The 22154-nt window shown below is 41.6% G+C and overlaps 1 protein-coding gene across 1 annotated transcript; it reads left to right on the top strand.

The window, feature by feature from the left end:
• The first annotated feature begins 6611 nt into the window (after positions 1-6611).
• On the top strand, positions 6612-12067 carry LOC127804405 (uncharacterized). The gene is made up of 5 exons (XM_052341264.1): positions 6612-9447; positions 9625-9840; positions 10669-10708; positions 10802-10900; positions 12064-12067. The coding sequence occupies exons 1-5, from the start codon at positions 6612-6614 to the stop codon at positions 12065-12067; spliced, it is 3195 nt and encodes a 1064-aa protein (XP_052197224.1).
• Positions 12068-22154: the final 10087 nt, after the last annotated feature.

Below are 22154 nucleotides of genomic sequence, written 5' to 3'. Positions count from 1 at the left end.
GTAAATGCAAGGAATAAAGGAAACACCACGATGCATTCAGAGCATAACAAGATTGTTAGTGGGAGCTCATATACATTGTAAGCAAGATAATCATGATCGTTCCTTTCGAATCGACATTACCTATACCGGCCTATTGAGGGTCTTTATGAAGCCCGAGCCGGTGTCATTTGAGTATTCCCCTATGAGTATGCACCTAAGGACGAGATACTCAAGAAGCATAAGAGGGCATGAAAAATCATCATCTAAAGAAGGACATGCCAAAGATACAACTCCAGGAAGGAATACGGAGTCGACTTATGGTGTACGGTGATTGCTAGACTGCCGTGGGTGGTCCAATATAGAACCTTTGAAGAAAGGAGCTCGTCTCCCGCTTCAGAGGTATGAAGAGGTGATTCGACTCTATGAGCGGACCCTCATCTAGGCCAACGAGAATTTCTCTATGGCAGTGGGTGATAACAACAAAGTTAATTGTGGACCCAAACACAATAAATCTGCCATAAGGCTGGGGTGGTGGCATTTGATATCCGCGCCCTACCTTTAGTTGGGAAGGCCTAAGGTGGTTCAAGATCTTTCAAAAAAGCAGGAGCTATAAAGATCCCCTGAAGCAAAGTATGGAAGCAGTACTAAGGAGTCGTCGATTCTGTTTGTTATAACAAGTCATGAACTTTTACATCGCTAAGATAAAGGGAACGAAGCCTTTCAGCATGGAAGACCTCGGGAGGCGATGAAACATTATGGTGTGGCTGCATCGACTGGTGTCAAGTTTCAGCCTTCGCAATTGTATCCCTTTGCAAGCGTGTTGCTACGTATCAAGCTCTGAACCAAATTTATGATATCATTGTAGATTACAACCTAGCCATAGCTCTCGACTGAAGTCCTGAAAACAGTTTCTAAAAGAGCCACTTTACCTGAGACAGTATTCCAATCACTCCAAGAACAGTATTGCTAAAGCTCCCAACCTGTGGGTAGACCTAAAAAGCTCGTTCTTGGTCAACGATCTTCCTAATGAATTTGATCGTCCGGGCCAACATACGCTTTGAGCAAATGGAGACTTCGAGCATGCTCAACCCTTTGATCACCTTGAGTCCGAGCAACGAGAAATAGATAAGAGATATCTGAGGCATGTCACGAGGGAAGTAAAATCAAATTGAGCAATTGGCTAGCCGAACGAAATCAGATCAATTTGAGTTTGGCAAGCTAGATCCAAGGTCCGACTAATGGTTTGGGTAAAAGCCGATGCGTGGAGAGCAGCCACTTTAGAATGACCCATTGGGATAAATGTAATTGAAATAAGGACATCCAGAGAAAGGATGAAGCATCGGACAATCCCAAGAAAAGAGCAGTGGAACTACTCGGGAGTGAGCCCGTGCAATCTCGACAGGAAAAAGTGCAGCAAGGAAGCCCACGATGGATTCTAAGTGGACAGAGCGTTAGCGTCGCAAGATGGCATATGGTGATCTCTTCGCCATCCTTATCATAATTCTCAAGCATACCGAGAGAAGCATCCCTACTTGCTCACCAGCTTCATTCCTCGGGAACATGCTTACCCAAGATGACAAATGTATGGAATCCTCTTAGAGAGAAAAGAAAGAGAAAGGTCCAAGCTGAAAAGAGAAGTTATTCAGAGCCAGTCATGGAAGAGGAGGCTACCCGAACACACGATCAGATCTCCTTTGAATGAACAAGAGCAATTTGGTGACGCCTCAGGATTGCTCACTCACCGTTCCCATCGAAATCATCAAGGGTCTTATCGACTAAATCCCACCAAAGAGGCGATCTATGCAACGAGAAAGTTCACCCTCGAGCATTCCAAGAGTGGGACTTGGTGTTTCAAGAAAATGGCTGCTGCAAGCGGGTTAAGAAAGAAAGATGAGAAGTTTAGTCGAGCCAGGAAAGGCCTTACAGAGTAGCGCAATGTCGGGACCTAACGAGTTCGTGTTACAGACGTTGCTAAGAAAGGCTACGAGCAGAATGTCAAGGGTGGTACATCTCGAGGAGTACCTCCCAATTTTGTAATGAATTGTATTCCCCTTTTTAAAGTTTTGTCATACACTGTAACATTTTCGAAATGAATAAAAGAATATACCCCATTTGTATTCTTTTGGATTAAGGTAATCTTATAAGTTGAGCCATATAAATCCCTTGTGCATCACATATTTGTATATATATATATATCTTGTTATCAGGAAATGTGATGCAGGAACTATGGCATGAAGATAGGAAGGGCAGTGATACTCCCAAACTCAACGAAGGCACATCGGTCAAAGTAAGGGAAAGTTTAAGTCCTGAAGGGTTTAGCCTGACAAATGGTAATCTGGCGCTAAGTCCACGTACCTTCCTGGAATCCCGGATACGTTCCGATGCCATGCCTGCAGGCTAACCCAAATCCCTTGCCTGAGTCCGGTGCTAAGCATGTGAGCTGACCTTGACTCCTTAGCGGATCCGGTGCTTAAGCCTCCCAGCAAACTTAGAACAACCGATGGTAATTCAGTGGGTAGTGACGAGTCTAACCTAGACCCCTTGCGTTAGACAATCCCAAAAAAGGGCCCAATAGGACCGCAGGTGACCTTCCCAAACAAGCCTACTTAGTTATGATCAGGCGCAATGACCTGATCCTTCTTATACTCTTGGACGCATTCTAACGCCATGTCCGCAGGCTAACCTAGATCCATTGCATGAGTTCGGGGTTAGGCACATATGCCAACCTTAACTCCTTGGTGAAAGTAAAGCAAGATCGCTACGGGGCAAGCAGCGTAGTTCAAAAATTTTGAACCTTACCCCGATCCCGGCGATTGGATCAACGTCGAAATCAAATCATTCACAAACAAATAAATAAATCTAACCTTTAGATTATCGAGTCGTTCGCGGATTCGAGCCGTCCAAGCGTCCGGCCTCTAACTCGTGATACGCGGCACGCGTCCGTTGGCAAGGAGAGTGGAATAGGAGTGCTAGCTCCTTCTCCTTTGCGCGGCTTGTGTATGGACGGTAAAAGAACACCCACGTTTCAAATCGATGCCAAAAGAAACCGGGAAGAGTGAACGGCAATGCGTTTTTCAACTCTTGAAAAACGACACCAAAAATCACCTCAATAATGGGCAACCTATAAAAGGATATTTATAATGAAATATCCTAGGGTTTCTAAAACCCTAATGGATTGGGCTAGCCCATTAATTCTAATTTAATTAGAATCATAAGTGGGCTTATTCTAGTCCAACTAGAAATATAATTAAATGGCCCAATCCTTTTATAGGTTAAATAAAATATTATGGCCCAAATCTAATTTGGTCCAAATATAATATTTAATATTTGGCCCAAATCTAATTTAGTCCAAATATAATATTTATTTTAATATTTGGCCCAAATCCAATTTAGTTCAAATATAATATTTAATTTAATATTTGGCCCAAATCTAATTTAGTCCAAATATTAACTTAAGCCCAAAAATATTTTATTTCCTATTTGCCACTCCAACAAATAGAAAATCATTAAATTAGAAACTCCTTCCTAATTTAATCAAATGCCATTTTTAGGAAACTCTTTCCATTACGACGACTCCTCGTCATATCGACGTCATTACGTCTATCTGTTCTTTTTCCGTGAGAACCTACGACAGCACAACTTCTTGCCGAAGTGTCCCACTTAACCATACGTCCACTCTCCTGGTTTAAGCCAGGGACCGTGCCTATTGCGTATGACTCATTAGGCTTCCGAATATGTTGGCAATGTGTCGGTACGAACACATAAGACAAGATTGGCCTCTAGCAAGGCGTCATGCCTACCCAATTATTCAGAAGGATTCATAATCCGCAAATAACCTTTCACGAGCATGGTTACCGTGTAATACGATCCTCTCGTCAATGCATCTTATGTGATCTCAAGTATGGCGATGTGTTGCTTGATAATGATCACATGAGTTTTCTTCGGTCTTTCGGATATCTTCACTTAATAGAAAGTGAATCAATAACTCCTTATTGATCTCTTTCACCATGGCCATGGATTTAAAGTGAATATCCACCGAATGCGCCTTAGATACATCATCCTCTATCAAGGGATAGACGAGTCCCATCTTGGCTATGCACCCATCTCCATAAGCCTCATGATATACCCAACGATTGCCCACGTGCAGCCTTTGTCTAGGCCCATCAAAACGATGTCAAAGCATACCGGTCTTCTTATGAGATGACCATGACAACCTCAGGTCCAAGGATTAGTTACACCCATCTCGTATGAGAATTCCATCAACATTTAACCAAAATGGATTCTCATGGCGAGTCATGTCCAGTGACTGATAGAGCACATATTCTCATATTATTTAGCCCTCAAATTTAGTCTTTTTTGCACATTAGTTGTGTCCTTTTTATTCATCTTGGTTTTATTTTATAGAAATTGGGCTTCACACTATTTTACTTTATTTTTCCAGGTTTAGGGCTATGGGAGCATGATATGGGGCATGAAACGTCTTGATGGCAATGAGATATCTTGGAAATTGGAGATGGAGAAGTGAGGGCCATTTTTAGCAGATTTAACCTCCTGCACTTCCTTCAGTATTTTGGCCTAGATAAAGTTCCAGAATGAAGATGATGTCTTCAGAGATATTGTAGAGGACTTCTAGGTCTTTCTGTAAAGGTATGGTTTGTCCAAATCCGAGTTCTTTTGGGCCTTCAAACAGCACTCCAAAGTCGGGACTAGGAAGTTGGGTCAAATTAGGAAAGCTACACAGATGCTGATTCCTTAAAAGGGCCATATCTTGGGCGTCCGATATCCAAATCAAGTGATTCAAAAGCCCAAATTAATCTAATCTTCCTGATCTACAATTCTTATGAAGAGGCCGAAGCCCATAACGCGCTCTAACTTATCCGAAATCGGCTGTGAAGTGGCAGTAACCTAGGGTTTCCTCCTTAAGCCCTATTTAAGCACCTTAAGTGGCCGATTTTGAGAGGATTCTTTCGAAGGGCGTGAACAGTAGCCATCTTTCATTCTCCCCATTGTTCTTGTCAAGATGGAAGGCTAAGGTTCTGTAATCAGTTGCAATACCATCCTTGTTCCCGGTTTGAGTCTTTGGTTTTAATGGAAATCATTTTTTAGTTTTAACTTTGTTGTTCTCTTGTTTCTGTTCTCTCTTAAATCTGTGTATGTGTTGATGCCGGTTGGATGAATGCATGCATTGTCTTTGTTTGAGAATCCAAGGTTTCTGTGCTCGGTTGAGGCTTTAACTAGAAACAAGAACACCCTGTTTGAATGGTATTTCAATCAATCTCAAATCTGTACAATAAGGGGAATCAAAACTGATAAATCGAACTAAGAGGTTTCCGAAATCTGTTTATTGGTTTTCTTTCCAATCTTTGGCGGTTGTTAAAGGATTATTCTGGTTTTTGGTTTGAGGATTGAAACTAAACAAATGGTTTATTGAGAAGGCGATGAAAACTGGGATAGAAGGTTGGTTTGCAATTGATTGCATCTTGATTTCTTGTGTTCTTGCTTGTTTAGTTTTCTGTTTTTCATCAAAACTTCCCCCCCCCCCCGTTTAACCTTGTTTTGACAGATTCGTTGAAGGTTCGTTGGGAGACGACTTAGGGTTGCACTCTTGCTGCAAATCCAAATCATCATTTATCTAATCTATCGGTGTTCGACAGCCCCGATCAGATTTTGGCGCCGTTGCCGGGGAACCAATCTCGTTTCTGTCAAAAGAAGACTGATTCAAAAAAAAAAAATTATATATGTATATATTCCTTGATAATCTAATAGCAGATATTGTGGTTGCTACTTGGTATATAGGTTGGAAACTAGCTGGTTGCGGGCTACTGGTCCAAAGCGAGTTAACCATACTCGGCATTGCTAGATACAATGCCACGTACCAAGTTTATACTATAAATCAAGAAGTGATCATGCCTTCAGGAATAGCTACTGATTGAAAACTCTTATTCTCTGTTTTGTAGTGAGACCAGCAAGCTGCATCCAAGTGCAAGACATAGCCGAATTCAGCAGCTAAGACAGAAAACTCAGCAAGTGCAAAATTCAGCAGTTTTGGAAGCCTCCATGACAGATAGCAAAATTTAAGGATTGAGAACAAGATACCGGTTCTATCCTCTTCCTTTCTCATCCTTACTTGATGTTCTTTCATGTCTTTATGCCTTCCTTGATGTTTTCTTGCATTTAGAGTGGTCTTTGAGGCAAAATAGGAGCTGATTTGAAAAAAAAAACGATTTTGACAGTTACTGTTCACTGCTTCCAACTTTCTCCAATTTTTCTGAAATTTGGTGTCCAAAGAAATGGGGGTGTGAGGATTATGAGTCACTGATTTACAATGAGGAGATCGTTTTTTGGCCAAATTCCAACGTTTAGACCACTTTTTGGTCCATTTTGTGTTTCTTAGTGGCTAATTTTGTGTGGTTTTTAGTGTTTTTAGGTCCCTCAGTGTTTTAGTGGTGGAATTTTGTGAAAAATTGCAAAAAAAAATCATCTAAGGGCTTCTTGTTTGACCTGTTTTAGTGTTTTAGTGTTTTTGTGTTTGTGTGTTTTTTGTGTTTTTCAGTTTTTGGTGTGCATAGGCCAGTTTGTATGCTGTTTTTTGTGAGTCATTTTGAGTGTGTTTTCGTGCTGATCTTTAGTGCATGACCAGGTCCTCTAAGGACATACCAATTGACCTAGACCTTGAAATAGAAAGGACCCTTAGGAAGCAAAGAAAGGCTAGAGAGTTAGAGTTTCGGATACCTGAGAATCCTCCTGCCTCTTCTGCCACTGCATCTGATATTCCTTCTGTTTCTATACCTACCCCTGACTTCAGCACAATGGCAGGTAATGGGAATGAACACAATAGGAATGGAAATAATGTAAATCATGGTCATTTGGATGGTAGAACCATTAGAGAATTGGCTGCCCCTGATGTGCACTACCAGTCTTTATGCATTCAATATCCCCAATTGGATGCAACCTTTGAATTGAAATCTGGGCTAATCCATTTGCTTCCCAAGTTTCATGGCCTTGCAGGTGAAGATCCACACAAGCACCTCAAAGAATTCCATGTTGTCTGCTCCACAATGAGGCCACAAGGAGTTGATGAGGAGCAGATAAAACTTAGGGCCTTCCCATTTTCATTGGATGGAGCTGCAAAGGATTGGTTATACTACCTACCACCTGCTGCCATCACAAGTTGGGATGGGCTAAAAAGGATCTTTTTGGAGAAGTTCTTTCCAGCATCCCGAACAGCCGCCATTCGAAAAGAAATTTGTGGCATAAGGCAGAATCATGGGGAGACATTACATGAATATTGGGAGCGATTCAAGAAACTCTGTTCTAGTTGTCCACACCATCAAATCAGTGACCAGCTGCTGGTCCAATACTTCTATGAAGGTCTTATTCCAATGGATAGGTATTTGGTGGATGCAGCTAGTGGAGGAGCCCTCTCTGAAAAGACACCAGCAGCTGCTCAAGAGCTAATCTCCAAGATGGCACAGAATGCCCAACAATTTGGTACCAGGTCAGCCACTCCCATGAGACAAGCCAATGAGATTGGTGTTGCTGCCATCAATGACCAACAGAGAATAGAGAACAAACTGGAGGAATTGGCCTCCATGGTCAGACAGCTAGCCCTTGATAAAGGACAGTCCAAATCTCAGCAGGTATGTGGTATTTGCTCATTATCCTCCCATGGTACTGACCAATGTCCTCAACTACAGGAGAATACAGAAGCTTGTGCTGGCATTTTTCCAGGAAGACCCTTCCAGCCACAGCATCATCAGCAACAAAGATATGATCCATATGCTGCCACCTATAATCCAGGGTGGAGAGATCATCCGAATTTGAGGTATGGAGGTCCTTCCAACCAGCCATTCCAGCCACAGCAACAGCAACCTCAGCAGCACAGATTCAATGCACAAAGACCAAGTCAATCAATGCAGCAACCCCAACCAGCTCCTAAATTCGAATCAAGCTTGGAAGATATCATGAAGCAGCTCGTTGCCAACAATCTTCAGTTTCAGCAAAGGACCGACACTGCCATACAAAATTTGGAGACACAGATTGGACAGCTGGCAACCAACATCAGTGAGCTACGGAGTCAAGGTTCGGGTCAGTTGCCTTCACAACCAGTTTCAAATCCAAGGGGCAATGTAAGTGCTATCGTTCTCCGCAGTGGCAAAGAGTTAAGCAGCCCACCCTCTCCACAACCAGAACTTGGGCAGCAACAAGAAAGCCAAAGGGAAGATCAACCTCCTCCCATTCAAAAGGACAAGCAGCCCACCACTATTGATCAAGATAGAGGAGAGACTTCTTACAACCATCCACTGCCATTTCCTCACCGAGCCACTCAAAATAAAAAGAGGGCAGAAGCTGAGTTGGACAAGGAGATAATGGAAACTTTCAAAAAAGTTGAGGTGAACATACCACTCTTGGAGGCCATCAGACAGATTCCCAAGTATGCCAAGTTTCTCAAAGACTTGTGCACCCACAAAAGGAAACTGAAAGGAAATGAAAAAATCAACTTGGGAAGAAATGTGTCAGCATTGATTCAACCTGCCATGCCTCAGAAATGCAAAGATCCAGGGACTTTCACCATTCCTTGCACTATTGGAAATTTACAATTTCATAATGCTATGTTGGATTTAGGAGCCTCTATTAATGTGATGCCTAAATCTGTATATTCTTCTTTGCAGGCAGGTGCAGGCACATTGACATCTACAGGAGTGGTGGTCCAGTTGGCAAATAGGAGCACAACATACCCTGAGGGAGTATTAGAGGATGTATTAGTAAAGGTAAAGGATTTCATATTCCCTGCTGACTTCTATGTTTTGAATATGGAGGATGATCGCACACCCGGACACGCACCACTCATTCTAGGTAGACCCTTCTTGAAAACTGCAAGGACAATAATTAATGTGCATGAGGGTACTTTATCTATGGAGTTCGCTGGTAACACAATTCAATTCAATATCATTGATGCCATGAAGTATCCCTTAGAAGATCATTCTGCCTTGCATGTTAACTTTATTGACTTAATGGTGGAGAAAGCATGTGTTGAGTTGTATAGTCTTGAGTCTGAATTCCCCACCATCCATGATTTTACTGATGATATGCATTGCCCTCAGTCTCATGACAGACTCAGTAAGTGTAATGCTTGTTTTGAAATAGATGAGTTTTTGAGTATTGTTGATAGTGCACCTTCTCATACTATATCCGATTCTCATGTGCCTCCCATAGAGGAAGTTTCTGTTGTTGAGAATGTAGTGCAGGTAGGTGGCAACATAAGCAGACTGGTGCCTTCAATTCAACAGCCACCCACCTTGGAGTGTAAGCCCCTGCCCGAGAATCTGAAGTACGCCTACTTGGCGGATGGAGACAAGCTACCCGTGATCATCGCCGACAACCTTCAGCCTGACCAAGAGGAGAAGTTGCTGAATCTGTTGAAGCAACATAAGAGAGCCATAGGTTGGTCACTTGCAGACATTCCCGGTATATCCCCTTCCTTATGCATGCACAGGATTCATTTAGAGGAAGGAGCTCGACCAGTGAGACAGCCCCAGAGGAGACTCAATCCCACCATTCTAGATGTGGTCAAGAAAGAGGTAAGTAAACTACTTTCGGCTGGCATTATTTATCCTATCTCTGACAGCCAGTGGGTGAGTCCAGTGCAGGTAGTTCCGAAGAAGACAGGATTCACAGTGGTAGCCAATGAGAGGAATGAGCTAGTGCCCATGCGAGTGCAGAACAGCTGGAGAGTCTGCATTGACTATAGGAGGCTCAACCAAGCTACCAGGAAGGATTATTTCCCACTCCCATTCATTGATCAGATGCTAGAGAGGTTAGCTGGAAAGTCCCATTACTGCTTCCTTGATGGTTTCTCTGGTTATTTTCAGATTTGCATAGCACCGGAGGATCAGGAGAAGACCACCTTCACCTGCCCCTTTGGCACTTTTGCATACCGGAGGATGCCATTTGGTCTATGTAATGCCCCAGGTACGTTCCAGCGATGCATGGTGAGTATATTTTCAGATTTACTTGAGCATTGCATGGAAGTTTTCATGGATGATTTTTCCGTCTATGGAACCTCCTTTGATGAGTGTCTGATCAGTTTGGGTAGAGTCCTAGAGAGATGTGTTGAGAAGAATCTTGTCCTAAATTTTGAAAAATGTCATTTCATAGTTGAGCAGGGGATTGTTTTGGGTCATGTTGTGTCCAAGAGGGGTATAGAGGTTGATAAGTCCAAGGTCGATATCATTTCTTCTTTGCCTTACCCCGCGTCTGTGCGGGAGGTACGTTCTTTCCTTGGACATGCAGGATTCTACAGGAGATTCATCCAAGACTTCAGCAAGATTGCCCTTCCAATGTCCAACCTGCTTCAGAAGGATGTGGAATTCAAATTTGATGAGTCTTGCAAGATGGCCTTTGAGGAGCTCAAGAGGCGCTTGACTTCTCCACCCATCATCCAGCCACCCAACTGGGACTTGCCATTCGAGCTCATGTGTGATGCTTCCAATTATGCAGTTGGTGCCGTCCTTTCACAACGAGTGGAGAAGAAGTCACACGTCATTGCTTATGCCTCGCGCACTCTGGACAACGCCCAAGCAAACTACACCACTACTGAAAAGGAGCTTCTTGCCATTGTGTTTGCTTTAGATAAATTTCGCTCTTATCTCCTGGGTTCTAATGTTGTCGTGTTTTCTGACCATGCAGCTTTGAAATATCTCTTGAAGAAGCACGATGCCAAACCCAGGTTGATACGGTGGATGCTCTTGCTTCAAGAGTTCAATGTTGAGATCAAAGATAAGAGTGGAGCTGAGAATCTTGTGGCTGATCATTTGAGCAGGCTTCCTTCCTTTTCAGATGCCACTACCATGGACTGTCAGCCTATCAGAGATGACTTCCCAGATGAGTTACTCTATCACTTGCATGGTACTGAGCCCTGGTATGCTGACATTGTTAATTTTCTAGCTGCATCTGATATCCCTGCCCATCTTAAGAGAGATCAGCTAAGTAAATTTAAAAGTCAGGCCAAGTACTATGTATGGGATGATCCATATCTATGGCGCATGTGTAGTGACCAAGTCCTTAGGAGATGTGTGCCCGATATTGAGTTTTTTTCAGTCTTGCATTTCTGTCATTCACTTGCATGTGGTGGTCACTTTGGTCCTCAACGCACAGCTAGAAAGGTCCTAGACTCAGGTTTATATTGGCCATCCCTTTTTCGAGATGCTCATACATTTTGTAAGAATTGCACACGTTGCCAGCACACAGGATCAATATCACGTAGGAATGAAATGCCTCAGCAACCCTTACTATTTTGCGAGATCTTTGATGTTTGGGGCATTGATTTCATGGGTCCTTTTCCTGTCTCCTTTGGTTTTGTGTACATTCTTTTGGCTGTGGATTATGTTTCGAAATGGGTGGAAGCTAGAGCCACCAGGACTGATGATTCTTCTGTGGTTGCAGATTTTGTTAGATCTCATATTTTCTGCAGGTTTGGCATTCCCAAGGCCATCATCAGTGATCAAGGATCCCACTTCTGTAACAGAACGATGCAATCCATGCTTCGAAAGTATGGAGTTTTACATAAAGTGGCGACGCCCTACCATCCACAGACCAATGGGCAGGCTGAGGTTTCAAACAGAGAGATCAAGCATATTCTAGAGAAGACAGTCCAGCCCAACAGGAAAGACTGGAGCAAAAGGTTGGAAGATGCACTTTGGGCCTACCGCACGGCCTACAAGACTCCTATTGGCATGTCCCCATATCGACTGGTCTTTGGAAAAGCATGTCATCTGCCGGTAGAGATCGAGCATAAGGCCTATTGGGCGGTAAAGCAATGCAACATGGATATGACAGAGGCTGGTTCCCAACGAAAGCTTCAATTGCAAGAGCTTGAGGAATTGAGATTGGAAGCATACGAGAACTCCAGAATTTACAAGGAAAAAACTAAGGCTGCTCATGACAAATTCATCAACAAGAAAGAGTTCGAAGTTGGCCAGAAAGTCCTCCTATACAACTCCCGTCTAAAACTAATGCCAGGTAAGTTGCGTTCTCGTTGGATTGGTCCTTTTGTGGTTACTCATGTTTTTCCTTATGGTGCAGTTGAGCTTATGGATGAGTCAACCGCAAAGCGATTCACAGTCAACGGGCAGCGGCTTAAGCCATTCTACGAGAGCTTTCAGGAGCATACTATGGAGGAGCTGCATCTCCTCAACGCCGCCTACAATTGACAAAATCAGGCTGTTCCTCTCCTCTCTCCTTATTTTTTATTATTTACTTGTCCTATACCTGATTCTTGCTGCATGCTTACATTGAGGACAATGTACTGTTTAAGTGTGGGGGAGGAGTTTTAGAAAATTGAAAAAATAAAAAAAATAAAATTAAAAAATAAAAAAAAAAAATTTTTGCAAAATGAGGCAAATTGAGTTTGAAAGAATTTAGCATGATTAGAAAGTTGATCTTATCTTTTTGGGCTTTCAAGTAAATTGGAAATGAGTTTGGCTTTGGTGGGTTGATTGAGGTAGCCTTTGTGGGGATATTTGTGCATGTTCTTGTCCTTTCTTATGCTATGCCTATATCCACTAATTATGGGTATCACTCCAGAACTTGTTTTGAATCTTTATTGAAGCTATCAATGCTCATGCATGTGAAAAAAAAAAAAAAGAAAAAAGAAAAAAAAAAGAGTTATCTTTTCCCTTCTTTAGGTTGAAGAACATTCATTGCATCCCTTGATTATGGCAACATATTAAGCAAGTCCTTTGGAATCAAAAAGAAAAATAGATAGAAAGGCCAAAGGCTAAGGTGAGATGGAGCGTAAAACGCACTCGCCAAGGTGAGATGGAGCGTAAAACGCACTCACAAAGGTTGGGATGGAGCGTAAAACGCACCCACCTTTCAAAAAAAAAAAAACATTGTGTCTATTTTCTACTTGCTTAATAGTTCTTCATTGATCTTGGGTTGTCTTGAATGTTTTCTTCCTAAGGTTTACTTTACTTTTCATTGTTATCTTCCTATCCCTTTCACCTTACCATGTTTGAGCCTTGAATAAAAGTCCTTTTGATATGCATGCATAAAGCACTAAGCAAGGTTGTTAAAATCGGGATTTTAAGTGGGATCGATAAAGGGTCCATAAAATCGTATCGTAAAATCGAATCGTAAAATCGTAAGATTTTAGAGATAATTAAAAATACCCTTTAATTTTTGTAAATATATGTTTATAATAACACAATTTTGTAGAAAATGAATTAATATCATTTAATAACCTAATTATTCCTTATTATAATTCAAAAGATGATATTTCCAAAATATAGCTCAAAAACTAGCAGGTTGGTATAGGCAATTTAAAGGCAAAATATAGGTAATTTAGAGGTAAAATATAGCTTAAAATTCTTTAGAGGATACTTCCAACGTCTTCCATTAGATTTAGATTGTAATTTTTTCTTGATTTAACATTTATTAAATAAAGTAATATCCCGATTTGGAGTTGGGTGGTCCATTAATTAATTACTTGTTTGTCTTGATTTACTTATGCAATCAATGTTAAATCAAGTAAAAATTATAATTTAAATCAAGTAAATTGGAACTTATGCAATTAATGTTAGATGCTATGTGACATTGGAACTTATGCAATCAATGTTAAATCAAGTTCCAATTTAGAGGCAAAATATAACAATTCATTGCATAAGTTCCAATGTCAGATGCTATGTGACATTGAGACATTGGAAGCATTCTCTAAATTACAACTTAAATCAATGGAGGTCTTTGAATCGTAAAATCGTTTGGGGATCTCTGAAACGTAAAATCGTAAAATCGTACATGTAAAATCGAGATTTTATAGGATTTTATCCCAAATTGGATTTTACATGGGATTTGAATCGTTTGGGGGTCTTCGAATCGTAAAATCGTAAAATCGTACGCATAAAATCGGGATTTTAACAACAATGGCACTAAGAGTGGAGATTTAGAAGATGAGCATATCTGGTAGTGGAATTATGATTGAGTGGAGTTGGGCATAGCATTTGAGGAACTTGAAAGCATGTTCTTATTCTATGAGGGTTTGCTTATTTTGACTCGCCTTGCCAAGTAAAATTGCCATGCTACTTGTTTGTTTGGGAAGTGTAAGAAAGATGATCTTTGAAGTGTTGAATTCCTATAAAACTTGCCATGCCTCTCATTTTGCATTCTTTGCATCCTTTTTGTTCGAAAGAGTGAATGTTAATGTTTAGTGTTTTGCCCAGGAGTGCAAAAGTCCAAGTGTGGGGGAAATTGATAGAGCACATATTCTCATATTATTTAGCCCTCAAATTTAGTCTTTTTTGCACATTAGTTGTGTCCTTTTTATTCATCTTGGTTTTATTTTATAGAAATTGGGCTTCACACTATTTTACTTTATTTTTCCAGGTTTAGGGCTATGGGAGCATGATATGGGGCATGAAACGTCTTGATGGAAATGAGATATCTTGGAAATTGGAGATAGAGAAGTGAGGGCCATTTTTAGCAGATTTAACCTCCTGCACTTCCTTTAGTATTTTGGCCTAGATAAAGTTCCAGAATGAAGATGATGTCTTCAGAGATATTGTAGAGGACTTCTAGGGATTTCTGTAAAGGTATGGTTTGTCCAAATCCGAGTTCGTTTGGGCCTTCAAACAGCACTCCAAAGTCGGGACTAGGAAGTTGGGTCAAATTAGGAAAGCTGCACAGATGCTGATTCCTTAAAAGGGCCATATCTTGGGCGTCCGATATCCAAATCAAGTGATTCAAAAGCCCAAATTAATCTAATCTTCCTGATCTACAATTATTATGAAGAGGCCGAAGCCCATAACGCGCTCTAACTTATCCGAAATCGGCTGTGAAGTGGCAGTAACCTAGGGTTTCCTCCTTAAGCCCTATTTAAGCACCTTAAGTGGCCGATTTTGAGAGGATTCTTTCGAAGGGCGTGAACAGTAGCCAGCTTTCATTCTCCCCATTGTTCTTGTCAAGATGGAAGGCTAAGGTTCTGTAATCAGTTGCAATACCATCCTTGTTCCCGGTTTGAGTCTTTGGTTTTAATGGAAATCATTTTTTAGTTTTAACTTTGTTGTTCTCTTGTTTCTGTTCTCTCTTAAATCTGTGTATGTGTTGATGCCGGTTGGATGAATGCATGCATTGTCTTTGTTTGAGAATCCAAGGTTTCTGTGCTCGGTTGAGGCTTTAACTAGAAACAAGAACACCCTGTTTGAATGGTATTTCAATCAATCTCAAATCTGTACAATAAGGGGAATCAAAACTGATAAATCGAACTAAGAGGTTTCCGAAATCTGTTTATTGGTTTTCTTTCAAATCTTTGGCGGTTGTTAAAGGATTATTCTAGTTTTTGGTTTGAGGATTGAAACTAAACAAATGGTTTATTGAGAAGGCGATGAAAACTGGGATAGAAGGTTGGTTTGCAATTGATTGCATCTTGATTTCTTGTGTTCTTGCTTGTTTAGTTTTCTGTTTTTCATCAAAACTTCCCCCCCCCCCCCCCCGTTTAACCTTGTTTTGATAGATTCGTTGAAGGTTCGTTGGGAGACGACTTAGGGTTGCACTCTTGCTGCAAATCCAAATCATCATTTATCTAATCTATCGGTGTTCGACAGCCCCGATCAGTGACACGTTCTCCAACATTGGTCACCTATGTACTTGTCTAGGCATCCCCATGCCTATGGGTGTGAGACCCCCATTGCTATCACATAGCAAAAACATAGCACATACAAGTCTTACCGCAATTGTCAATGTCCATTCTTGACATTGCTACGACTTGGGACGTTTAATGATGTCTATAAACTGTGATGCATCATCTCACATCTTTATAGATTATTCACAATATACATCATATGGACTTCTATCTAGTTTCATTCGGTTATTACAATAATAACAAGAAACTAATAAAATGACTTCTTGTGAATTTGAATAACTCCTTATTCAAATAATAACATGATTACAATTGTCAGTGTACAACATGCCCAATCTGATTGGGTCTAGAGCACCTACACTAACACTTGGTTGATCCGGTGCTACCTGGAAAACTCGAAACATCCGATAGAAGTTCGGTAGGGGACCTTGGATCGAACCCAGATCCTTTGTGATAGACATGTTTGGGAAGGAAAATCAAGCAATGAAGATACGAGCATTCTCTCGTTGTGGACGTAGGCAAGGCATGCCGAACCGCCTAAACAAAATATCGAAGCGATTATCTTTTCTAACGCATATGCATGCCTTTAATATTCCCAACAAGGAATTCTTAAAAGTAAACGAGGTACGCCTAACCCCGTAAATTATTTCATGGATAATACTCTTTGTGTTTGCTGTAAGATCTAGTGTAGGTATCACGACCTGAGCGCAACGTGAAAAAATGGCAGGGCTACCTGGTATAGCGGCAATAGGCCAGCAAAGATAAAGGTAAGCCCACATCCTAAGAGGTTCGATGAATTGTAATCTGGTGCTAAGACCCCGGACTCGCTTAGATTCCCAGATGTGTTTCAATGCTATGCCCGCAGGCTAACCGGGATCCCTTGACTAAGTTCGGTGCTAAGCTTACAAGCTAAACTTAACTCCTCGATAGATTTAGTGCAAAGCCTCCTGGCAAACTTGAAACGACTGGTGGTAATTCAAAGAAATATCCTAGGTTTAACCTTGATTCTTTGTGTCAGATGAACTCGAATGAGCGACGTGGGAGAAATGGGGCTCGACCTTACCTTCTCAGACGAGCCCGCCTAGTGGTGTTCTGGCGCAATGGCCTCGAACCTTCTTGGATTCCCAGACACATTCTTGAAAGTAAAGCAAGATCGCTACGGGGTAAACAACGTAGTTCAAAATTTTTGAACTTACCCCGATCCCGACGATTGGATCAAGGTCGAAATTAAATCATTCACAAACAAATAAATAAATCTAACCTTTAGATTATCGAGTCGTTCGCGGATTCAAGCCATCCAAGTGTCTAGCCTCTAACTTGTGATACGCGGTACGCATCCATTAGCAAGGAGAGCAGAATAAGAGTGCTAGCTCCTTCTCCTTTACGCGGCTTGTGTATGGACGAAAAAAGAATGCCTTCGTTTCGTATTGATGCCAAAAGAAACGGGGAAGAGTGAACGGCAATACGTTTTTCAACTCTTGAAAAATGACACCAAAAATCCCCTTAGTTTGGGTAACCCATAATGGGTATTTATAAGGAGCTCTAGGGTTTCTTAAACCCTAATGGATATAGGCTGGCCCATTTAATTTAGTCCAATTAGGAACTTAAATTAAATGGATTTATTCTAGTCCAACTAGAATTATAATTAAATGGCCCAATCCTTTTATAGGTTTAAATATAATATTTTGGCCCAAATCTAATTCAAGCCCAAATATAATATTTAATATTTGGGCCAAATCTAATTTAGTCCAAATATCATATTTATTTTAATATTTGGCCCAAATACAATTTAGTCCAAATATAATATTTAATTTAATATTTGGCCCAAATCAAATTTAGTCCAAATATTAACTTAAGCACAAATATATTTTATTTCCTATTTGCCACTCCAACAAATAGAAAATTATTAAATTAGAAACTTCTTCCTAATTTAATCAATTGCCATTTTAGGAAACTCTTTCCATTATGACGACTCCTCGTCATATCGACGTCATTACATCTATTTGTTCTTTTTTCGTGAGAACCTATGACGGCACAACTTCTTGCCGAAGTGTCTCACTTAACCATACGTCCACTCTCCTAGTTTAAACCAAAGACCGTGCCTATTGCATATGACTCATTAGGCTTCTGAATATGTTGGCAATGTGTCAGTACAAACACATAAGACAAGATTGGCCTCTAGCAAGGTGTCATGCCTACCCAATTATTCAGAAGGATTCATAATCCGCAAATAACCTTTCACGAGCATGGTTGCTGTGTAATTCGATCCTCTCGTCAATGTATCTTATGTGATCTCAAGTATGGCGATGTGTTGTTTGATAACGATCACATGAGTTTTCTTCGGTCTTCCGGATATCTTCACTTAATTAGAAAGTAAATCAATAACTCCTTATTGATCTCTTTCACCATGGCCATGGATTTAAAGTGAATATCCACTGAAGGCGCCTTAGATACATCATCCTCTATCAAGGGATAGACGAGTCCCATCTTAGTTATACACCCATCTCCATAAGCCTCACGATATGCCCAACGATCGCCCACGTGCAGCCTTTATCTAAGCTCATCGAAACGATGTCAAAGCATACCGGTCTTCTTATGAGATGACCGTGACAACCTCAGGTCCAAGGATTAGTTACACCCATCTCGTATGAGAATACCATCAACATATAACCAAAATGGATTCTCATGGTGAGTCATGTCTAGTGACACATTCTCCAACATTGGTCACCTATGTACTTGTCTAGGCATCCCCATGCCTATGGGTGTGAGACCCCCATTGCTATCACATAGCAAAAACATAGCACATACAAGTCTTATCGTAATTTTCAATGTCCATTCTTGACATTGCTACGACTTGGGACGTTTAATGATGTCTAGAAACTGTGATACATCATCTCACATCTTTATAGATTAATCACAGTATACATCATATGGACTTCTATCTAGTTTCATTCGATTATTACAATAATTACAAGAAACTAATAGAATGACTTCTTGTGAATTTGAACAACTCCTTATTCAAATAATAAACATGATTATAATTGTCAGTGTACAACATGCCCAATCTGATTGGGTCTAGAGCACCTACACTAACAGTTCTGATGCCATGCCCGTAGGCTAACCTGGATCCCTTGCGTGAGTCCGGTGTTAAGCTTACGAGCTAATCTTGACTCCTCGGTAGATCTGGTGCAAAGCCTCCTGGTAAACTTTGAACATTCGATGGAAATTCAGCAATAAATCTTGAGCTGAACATAGATCCCCTATGGAAGACAAGTCTAAGAAAAGAGTGAAGAAATGCCAAGCACATGTAAGGGTTTAGTGATTGTCCTGAATCCCCTGATGTGTTCTGACGCCATGTCCGCAGGCTAACCTGGATTCCTTACCTGAGTTCGGTGTTGAGCGTGCGAGCTAACCTTGACTCCTCGGCGGATCCGACGCTAAGCCTCTCGGCAAACTTGGAACGACCGGTGGGAATTCAACAACAGACCACGGGTCCAACCTAGACTCTCCATGGCAAACCAACCCAGAAAAAAATGGAATGAAAAGACTTGACGAAGATATAGAATAAGGATTATCAGGGGATGATTAATCCAAATGACAAGTAACGTACTGAACGTGCCCGAGCGACTGCTAATATAGTCGAAGAAAGAGCACAACAGAGACCCAATATTGCTACACAAGTCAAGCATAGGCGTCACGCTCAAACTAAAGACGTTAACCCTGATTCGTACTTCGTGGGGTAGATAGACCCCATACTTGAGCGACGAGTGTAGACGAAAGGAGCTAAAAAGCATACCCCAATCCTCGGCAAGAGCGCGACTGTAAATGCTCAATGACATACCCTTCCGAGACTGTTTAGCAGATAATCTAAATAGGAAAAGTAATGTATGTAATGTGCCCAAGTGGTGAAATAGGCATCGAATGTCAGGTGTCTCTATGAAAAATCGGCACTAGGTCGCTCCTAGGACAAACATGATTTGCTTGACTCTATGAGGCTAGGCACATGCTGTAACTTTACATCAATCTCTGCCTAGCCCGTGGCTTTAACTCGGGCGGCCTAATGTGAGCAACCTCGCCTTAGAACTACTCGGTAGTAAGAATTAGGGCATACCTAGCCTAAAAACCAGTTGGATAAACGGTTTGGCTCTAGAGGTCCCATATACTTAAAAACCCACTAAGACGTTCAGGCTAGAGATCATCATATCATAGTTCCCCATAATAGCCAGGCGAAAGGCTAAGAGACGATAACAGTAGCATCGGCATCTTCTCCCCAATTAGTCATCGATATCCTACCGCGTCAAACCTCTGAGTTCCGGTGGCATGGAATTGGTTGGAGTCCGTCATTCATCAAGTCTTAAGCTTTCAATTCAGAGGCTAGCATGGTCAGCTTCTGCTTCCTCTATCTAGGAGCCTAATTGTCAATGTATCAAACACTGACGCATGGTGCTGTATGATCAGTCATTAGCTGAACTCGACAGGCAATCTTCTCTGCCCGATAGGCAATCAAGTCTTAAGCAGCCTTCCAAAATGTTACCAAGAGGCAAGATCACAGAACCAATTGAGGAGGCATTCCGCGGAGCAGCAAAGCAAATCCAAAGCCATCTTCTTAGTGTCTTAGAATTAACGGATTCTCGTGACCACGGGACCATGGCTAGTGATGCCAGATCAGTTTTAGCTGCTCTGGATGGCTTGCTTGTTGATTATCAACCCTTTAAGCAATGAGTAATGGAATTTGTCAATAGTGCAACATCGCCCGCAGAGGCCGAGCTGTCTGCACGATAAGTCAAGTCCATGCAGTAGCTTGTTAACAGATACAATTCCCACAAACAACGCTTGGAAAACGCTTCTCATCTTCATGCGAAGGCTGCCGCTCCTCTAGAAGCTTCGGCTAAGCACCTTGAATCTCTTAAAGAAAAAGTTACCCCAATCAAGACCATGCGGCGCCACATGAAGGACTTGTTATCCTAGAAGGCTAGTAATGTGGAAATCCTAAATCGCTTAGAGCAAGTTAATGAAGAAAAGTTAAAATCTCCACAAAGACTGCAAGTTGCAGGCATGGAGATGAAAGACCAATTTGATCTGAGGTACGAACCAGAAACTTCTTTTGAGGAATACAGTCATGTCCCATAAATAAATGCTAAGAGCTTCGGGGCTCATATAGTGATGTCAGAAGACTAGAAGATAATGGCTCTCTGAAGAGAGATGGAATAGAGAATGAATCTAATGTGAAAATGTATTCAGGCACATCTTTAGGTAAGAGAAGAAGAGACAGTAGCTGTTGGACTTCAATCCAAGATAAAATGGAATGTTGTTATGGCATAGATAGCCGTTGTGAAGAATGCATTGGCGTCGACTGCCTAGGGAATTGGTTTAAATCAGGGAGAATGGCTGAAGATGTACAACCATATTTCACCAATTGTTATGACAGAACAACAAGGGAATCCCTAGGATAGGGTAAGAAAAGCCACTGATGATGGCAAGAAAGAGAAACACTCTTAGCACAATGATTTTGGGCTGGTAGCATCAGTTCTCATCTTTGATTTAAGACACTCATATGAGTCTAGAAAATCAAGTTTGAATGAGCGATAATCTAAGGCATTAGCAAGAGTCGCCATGGGCAAATGCATCATCTCAGGATAATGCCCGCCGAGACACTTTGATCCTAGAGAAAGCCATCTTCGCTCAAACCCGAGTCTAAATGGAGCAAAACCACTGGCGCAAGCTTTTCTATGCCTGAAAGCCGTTATTTAGAAAATCCAGTGCCCTAGAGCACTCAAAGTTTGATCTATCCATGTTTATATCCTCGCTTGTAGCGGAAAAACTCATTGCAACCATAACGTTTTTGACCCCCGGGCCATGAGGCAAGTCTCCGAGCATTTATTCGGCGGTAAGGCTCGTGCTTCCTCAAGCCCCTCCTGTAACACCTTAGAGGCATGCCGATCTCTTTCTCTCGAGTGACTCATTTCTTATCTTAACTAACTTAAGTTGCACATTCGCGTCATTCGCCACCCACCTGGCATGGTGGGTTATGTCTTTTGTATGGCTATCGAGCCTTACTTCAATAAGTGGCCTCGTTTTAGTGTTGGTGCAAAGCCGTGAATCTTAAGAGAGTCATTTCATCCATTGAGGCAGGTGAACGCGATAGTGGCATTAGTCTTCCCTTTGACTTAATGGTCAAAGCAAAGACTGGGGGGCATTTGTTGTGCCATAGAATTTTCGAGCGTCCACCTAAGGGTATTTCGATCACTAGCCACTTAGGGGTATTTCAATCATTTTTCCAAGGCGGGTGAACTCCCAAAGTGGCCCCGTGTTGGGGAGCATTTTCCATGAAGAAACCGTGGTTAGAAAGCCAAATGAGCATTAATTATAGTCTGTGTAATATGCAAAGATGGGGGATTAAAGGGTGAATAAGGCAAAGTTGAAGGGTCCTTGTGGCAGCTTCCAGAAGGTTTTCTTCCTTCCCCAGCCAAGCTCTCTCTCTCCCGTCAATGTCTCTCCAAGAGCTCTCAGAGAGACCTCCCACGCGACCTCTCTCCTAGAA

The sequence above is a fragment of the Diospyros lotus genome, chromosome 6, assembly GCF_014633365.1.
Source record: "Diospyros lotus cultivar Yz01 chromosome 6, ASM1463336v1, whole genome shotgun sequence".
NCBI lineage: Eukaryota > Viridiplantae > Streptophyta > Magnoliopsida > Ericales > Ebenaceae > Diospyros > Diospyros lotus.
This window is presented reverse-complemented; position numbering and strand designations above follow the sequence as displayed.